At 55.4% G+C, this 6,678-nt stretch overlaps 1 protein-coding gene across 1 annotated transcript in view; it reads left to right on the top strand.

The window, feature by feature from the left end:
• Positions 1-1,996: 1,996 nt before the first annotated feature.
• Positions 1,997-6,678, top strand: part of BATF3 (basic leucine zipper ATF-like transcription factor 3) — a 28,678-nt gene continuing 23,996 nt past the window's right edge. Inside the window, exon 1 of the mRNA XM_063919857.1 lies at positions 1,997-2,444. Coding sequence (XP_063775927.1) covers positions 2,358-2,444 — 87 coding nt within the window. The 5' untranslated portion in view covers positions 1,997-2,357. The remainder of the gene's footprint in view (positions 2,445-6,678) is intronic.

The following is a 6,678-nucleotide window of genomic DNA, read 5'->3' as shown; positions in this document are numbered from 1 at the left end:
TATTATTATACTTTATTAGTAGGTGGCACAAAGTTCCTGCAGCGGCAAATGCCTAGGGTCATGCATTGCAAACCTAGGGCTGGCTCAGCTTGACAGCGGGCAGCAGCGGGATCGGGCCAGCCGGTGGCAGTTTGCGAGGCACCTGACCTGGACGGGCGAATGGTGCCGGCGGCTCTGCTCTGGCTGCCTTGCTGCGATCGCAGCTCTCAGCTCTAATCGGTCAGCAGCTCATACAGCCGGCAGCAGTGGGGAGCAGAGACAATGGGGACGACGAGCAGTAACAAAATGGTCACTGGAGGAGGTCTGCTGCGCATGCCCATCTACAGCAGCTCCTCCCATGGGACTTTGCAGACTTCAGCAGGTTGAGCCTACACTGACTGGATGTAGTAATGTATAGCATAATGTGCAAGGGGCATAACTGTGTGGTGTTATGTGTATAAGGTGCACTACTGTGAGACATATTGTGTATAAAAGGCACTACTGTGTGGTGTAGTATGAATAAGCAGCAGTATGGTGTGGTATAGTGTGAATAAGGATCAATGCAGTGTGGTATAATGTGTATAAAGGGCACTACTGTGTGGTGTAGTATGAATAAGCAGCAGTATGGTGTGGTATAGTGTGAATAAGGATCAATGCAGTGTGGTATAATGTGTATAAAGGGCACTACTGTGTGGTGTAATATGAATAAGCAGCAGTATGGTGTGGTATAATGTGTATAAAGGACACTACTGTGTGGTGTAGTATGAATAAGCAGCAGTATGGTGTGGTATAATGTGTATAAAGCACACTACTGTGTGGTGTAGTATGAATAAGCAGCAGTATGGTGTGGTATAGTGTGAATAAGGATCAATGCAGTATGGTATAATGTGTATAAAGGGCACTACTGTGTGGTGTAATATGAATAAGCAGCAGTATGGTGTGGTATAATGTGTATAAAGGACACTACTGTGTGGTGTAGTATGAATAAGCAGCAGTATGGTGTGGTATAATGTGTATAAAGGACACTACTGTGTGGTGTAGTATGAATAAGCAGCAGTATGGTGTGGTATAGTGTGAATAAGGATCAATGCAGTGTGGTATAATGTGTATAAAGGGCACTACTGTGTGGTGTAATATGAATAAGCAGCAGTATGGTGTGGTATAGTGTGAATAAGGATCAATGCAGTGTGGTATAATGTGTATAAAGGGCACTACTGTGTGGCGTAACGTGAATATGGGGCACTTTGTGTCGTGTAATGTGAATAAGATTGCACTACTTTGTGGCGTAATTTGAATTGGGAGTACTATTGTGTGGCCACTCCCCTTCCCAGCAAGACCATGCCCCTTTTTTGTGGCACGCGATGTCCACATTTAAAATATGGGGGGCGGAGGGCGCCAATGCTCTTACTGGCACCGGGCACCAAAATGTCTAGTTCCGCCTCTGTGGATGAGGATTGCTATGGGTGATGGGTGCTGTGCTGGGAGAGGGGCGGCGGGTCAGAGGTGGGACTAGCGACTGTGCCAGGGGGCACCAGCCAAAATCTTGCCTAGGATGTCAGATTGGTTAGGGCCGGCTCTGTACAGGGCAGGGCAGGCAGGACATGCACCCTAGACTGAGGATGCCACATGTTACCCCACTGCCCCCCCTATTACCGCATCATATGTTACTTACATGGGAATTATTAGCTGCTCAGATACTAAACGACACCCTGGCCCTTATCTCAGAGGGAGGGTGATGTGGGAGCTGCCAGCACGCCCTGTCCCTGGTATCAGGGTGACACACACTCGCCTCACATGCTGGGAATATATATATTATCACTCATAACCCAGGCAGGGCGCACAGGTTACACTGCAGGCAGCTCCGTCCTCTCAGTTCCCTCTCACTGTATATTCTGTGGTTTCACTGCGAGTTTCCTCTAAGTTACAAAGGCTCCCACGTGACTTACATGAAATCACTCTGAGAAGCGCAGACACTGATAAAGGCCGGAGCTCTCATGAGAGCCCCACAGTCTGCTCCACCTGCAGCCCAGGGAGCAGGGGGTGCCGGGGTGATTTGCAGCCCCCCCAGCTGTTGCATGGGTTTCCCATTCCTGGATGGTTGCAGTAACACTGGGATTCCCCGCTGACACGACACAGCCGCATTGCTGTATAGGCTGTGCTCACCCAGGATGGAGCTACATAAGCTTTGGAGGTTATGAATGGTCTACCTGCCCTCCTGCTCTCACTGACTACGTATCGGGGCTGCCCCTGGGTCCCCCCTCTTGGAAGCTGCATCCCGTCAGTTGTTGGTGGTACCACCTCTGTCTTCTCCCAGCCTCCACTCATCTCATGTGTCCTCTGGGCTTCTGACTTCTTCTGAGCACCTCAATGTAGAGAAGATGTCTCAGAGGTCACCGTCCACCAGTGGCTCTTACCCCAGGAGTGCGCAGAACACGTCCGGATCAGAGGCCGATGTCCTGTCCCAGGTATTATTATTATTACTTGTATTATTATATGAGCCAGTGACATAGTAGTCTTGGCCTGGGGTCAGTGGGATGCGAGAGTGTAGAAAGATAACACATGTAAGTTTTGTTTGGACTGTGTAGAGGGGAGGTAATTGGCATTATCTTATATAATAAAAGGCTAGCACTGCTCCTCGCCTCTATGGGGGGAATTCAAGTGTTTTCCGCGCCGGCGGCCACTAGATGGTGCCCGATGGAGCAATTCAAGTGTTGCTCCGTTCGGGCGCGCACAGCCGCCGGTGCTGACATTACTGTTATGTCATCATTTTGACAGGCTGGTAACTGGTATAATATAAATAATAAAACTGCAACATTCTACGCAACACCGTTTCACTGCCGTCTCCGCATCACGTAGCTGTGCTGCCATCTCCGCGTCATGTAGCTGTGCTGCCGTCTCCGCATCACGTAGCTGTGCTGCCGTCTCCTCATTATGTAGCTGTGCTGCCATCTCCGCGTCACGTAGCTGTGCTGCCGTCTTCGCGTCATGTAGCTGTGCTGCCATCTCCGCGTCACGTAGCTGTGCTGCCGTCTCCGCGTCATGTAGCTGTGCTGCCGTCTCCGCGTCATGTAGCTGTGCTGCCGTCTCCTCATTATGTAGCTGTGCTGCCATCTCCTCATTATGTAGCTGTGCTGCCATCTCCGCGTCACGTAGCTGTGCTGCCGTCTTCGCGTCATGTAGCTGTGCTGCCATCTCCGCGTCACGTAGCTGTGCTGCCGTCTCCGCGTCACGTAGCTGTGCTGCCGTCTCCGCGTCATGTAGCTGCGCTGCCGTCTCCGCATTATGTAGCTGTGCTGCCGTCTCCGCATCACGTAGCTGTGCTGCCGTCTCCGCATCATGTAGCTGTGCTGCCGTCTCTGCGTCATGTAGCTGTGCTGCCGTCTCCGCGTCACGTAGCTGTGCTGCCGTCTCCGCATCATGTAGCTGTGCTGCCGTCTCCGCGTCATGTAGCTGTGCTGCCGTCTCCTCATCATGTAGCTGTGCTGCCGTCTCCGCGTCATGTAGCTGTGCTGCCGTCTCCTCATCATGTAGCTGTGCTGCCGTCTCCGCATTATGTAGCTGTGCTGCCGTCTCCTCATCATGTAGCTGCGCTGCCGTCTCCGCATTATGTAGCTGTGCTGCCGTCTCCTCATCATGTAGCTGTGCTGCCATCTCCGCATTATGTAGCTGTGCTGCCGTCTCCTCATCATGTAGCTGTGCTGCCGTCTCCTCATTATGTAGCTGTGCTGCCGTCTCCTCATCATGTAGCTGTGCTGCCGTCTCCGCATTATGTAGCTGTGCTGCCGTCTCCTCATTATGTAGCTGCGCTGCCGTCTCTGCATTATGTAGCTGTGCTGCCGTCTACGCATCACGTAACTGTGCTGCCGTCTCCGCATCATGTAGCTGTGCTGCCGTCTCTGCGTCATGTAGCTGTGCTGCCGTCTCTGCGTCATGTAGCTGTGCTGCCGTCTCCGCGTCACGTAGCTGCGCTGCCGTCTCCGCATCATGTAGCTGCGCTGCCGTCTCCTCATCATGTAGCTGTGCTGCCGTCTCCGTGTCACGTAGCTGTGCTGCCGTCTCTGCATCATGTAGCTGTGCTGCCGTCTCCGCGTCATGTAGCTGTGCTGCCGTCTCCGCGTCATGTAGCTGTGCTGCCGTCTCCGCGTCACGTAGCTGTGCTGCCGTCTTCGCATCATGTAGCTGTGCTGCCGTCTCCGCGTCATGTAGCTGTGCTGCCGTCTCCTCATCATGTAGCTGTGCTGCCGTCTCCGCGTCATGTAGCTGTGCTGCCGTCTCCGCGTCACGTAGCTGTGCTGCCGTCTCCGCGTCACGTAGCTGTGCTGCCGTCTCCGCGTCACGTAGCTGTGCTGCCGTCTCCGCGTCATGTAGCTGTGCTGCCGTCTCCGCGTCACGTAGCTGTGCTGGCGTCTCCGCGTCACGTAGCTGTGCTGCCGTCTCCGCGTCATGTAGCTGTGCTGCCGTCTCTGCATCATGTAGCTGTGCTGCCGTCTCTGCATTATGTAGCTGTGCTGCCGTCTCCGCATCATGTAGCTGTGCTGCCGTCTCCTCATCATGTAGCTGTGCTGCCGTCTCCGCGTCATGTAGCTGTGCTGCCGTCTCTGCGTCATGTAGCTGTGCTGCCGTCTCCGCATCACGTAGCTGTGCTGCCGTCTCCGCGTCATGTAGCTGTGCTGCCGTCTCTGCATTATGTAGCTGTGCTGCCGTCTCCTCATTATGTAGCTGTGCTGCCGTCTCCTCATCATGTAGCTGTGCTGCCGTCTCCTCATCATGTAGCTGTGCTGCCGTCTCCTCATCATGTAGCTGTGCTGCCGTCTCCGCATTATGTAGCTGTGCTGCCGTCTCCTCATCATGTAGCTGCGCTGCCGTCTCTGCATTATGTAGCTGCGCTGCCGTCTCTGCATTACGTAGCTGTGCTGCCGTCACCTCATTATGTAGCTGTGCTGCCGTCTCCTCATTATGTAGCTGCGCTGCCGTCTCTGCATTATGTAGCTGTGCTGCCGTCTCCGCATCACGTAGCTGTGCTGCCGTCTCTGCGTCATGTAGCTGTGCTGCCGTCTCCGCATTATGTAGCTGCGCTGCCGTCTCCTCATCATGTAGCTGTGCTGCCGTCTCCGCGTCACGTAGCTGTGCTGCCGTCTCTGCATCATGTAGCTGTGCTGCCGTCTCCATGTCATGTAGCTGTGCTGCCGTCTCTGCATCATGTAGCTGTGCTGCCGTCTCCGCGTCATGTAGCTGTGCTGCCGTCTCCGCGTCACGTAGCTGTGCTGCCGTCTCCGCGTCACGTAGCTGTGCTGCCGTCTCCGCATCATGTAGCTGTGCTGCCGTCTCCGCGTCACGTAGCTGTGCTGCCGTCTCCGCGTCACGTAGCTGTGCTGCCGTCTCCGCATCATGTAGCTGTGCTGCCGTCTCCGCGTCATGTAGCTGTGCTGCCGTCTCCGCGTCATGTAGCTGTGCTGCCGTCTCCGCATTATGTAGCTGTGCTGGCGTCTCTGCGTCACGTAGCTGTGCTGCCGTCTCTGCGTCACGTAGCTGTGCTGCCGTCTCTGCATCACGTAGCTGTGCTGCCGTCTCCGCATCATGTAGCTGTGCTGCCGTCTCTGCATCACGTAGCTGTGCTGCTGTCTCCGCATCACGTAGCTGTGCTGCCGTCTCCGCGTCACGTAGCTGTGCTGGCGTCTCCGCGTCACGTAGCTGTGCTGCCGTCTCCGCGTCACGTAGCTGTGCTGCCGTCTCCGCGTCACGTAGCTGTGCTGCCGTCTCCGCGTCACGTAGCTGTGCTGCCGTCTCCGCGTCACGTAGCTGTGCTGCCGTCTCCGCGTCATGTAGCTGTGCTGCCGTCTCCGCGTCATGTAGCTGTGCTGCCGTCTCCGCGTCATGTAGCTGTGCTGCCGTCTCCGCATTATGTAGCTGTGCTGGCGTCTCTGCGTCATGTAGCTGTGCTGCCGTCTCTGCGTCATGTAGCTGTGCTGCCGTCTCTGCATCACGTAGCTGTGCTGCCGTCTCCGCATCATGTAGCTGTGCTGCCGTCTCCGCATCACGTAGCTGTGCTGCCGTCTCCGCATCACGTAGCTGTGCTGCCGTCTCCGCATCACGTAGCTGTGCTGGCGTCTCCGTGTCACGTAGCTGTGCTGCCGTCTCCGCGTCATGTAGCTGTGCTGCCGTCTCTGCATCACGTAGCTGTGCTGGCGTCTCCGCGTCATGTAGCTGTGCTGCCGTCTCTGCGTCATGTAGCTGTGCTGGCGTCTCCGCATCACGTAGCTGTGCTGCCGTCTCCGCATCACGTAGCTGTGCTGCCGTCTCTGCATCACGTAGCTGTGCTGCCGTCTCCGCGTCATGTAGCTGTGCTGCCGTCTCTGCATCACGTAGCTGTGCTGGCGTCTCCGCGTCACGTAGCTGTGCTGCCGTCTCTGCATCACGTAGCTGTGCTGGCGTCTCCGCGTCACGTAGCTGTGCTGCCGTCTCCTCGTCATGTAGCTGTGCTGCCGTCTCTGCAGTATGTAGCTGTGCTGCCGTCTCCGCATTATGTAGCTGTGCTGCCGTCTCCTCATCATGTAGCTGTGCTGCCGTCTCCTCATTATGTAGCTGTGCTGCCGTCTCCTCATCATGTAGCTGTGCTGCCGTCTCCTCATCATGTAGCTGTGCTGCCGTCTCCTCATTATGTAGCTGTGCTGCCGTCTCCTCATCATGTAGCTGTGCTGC

This window comes from Pseudophryne corroboree, chromosome 4 (assembly GCF_028390025.1).
Source record: "Pseudophryne corroboree isolate aPseCor3 chromosome 4, aPseCor3.hap2, whole genome shotgun sequence".
Lineage (NCBI taxonomy): Eukaryota > Metazoa > Chordata > Amphibia > Anura > Myobatrachidae > Pseudophryne > Pseudophryne corroboree.
This window is presented reverse-complemented; position numbering and strand designations above follow the sequence as displayed.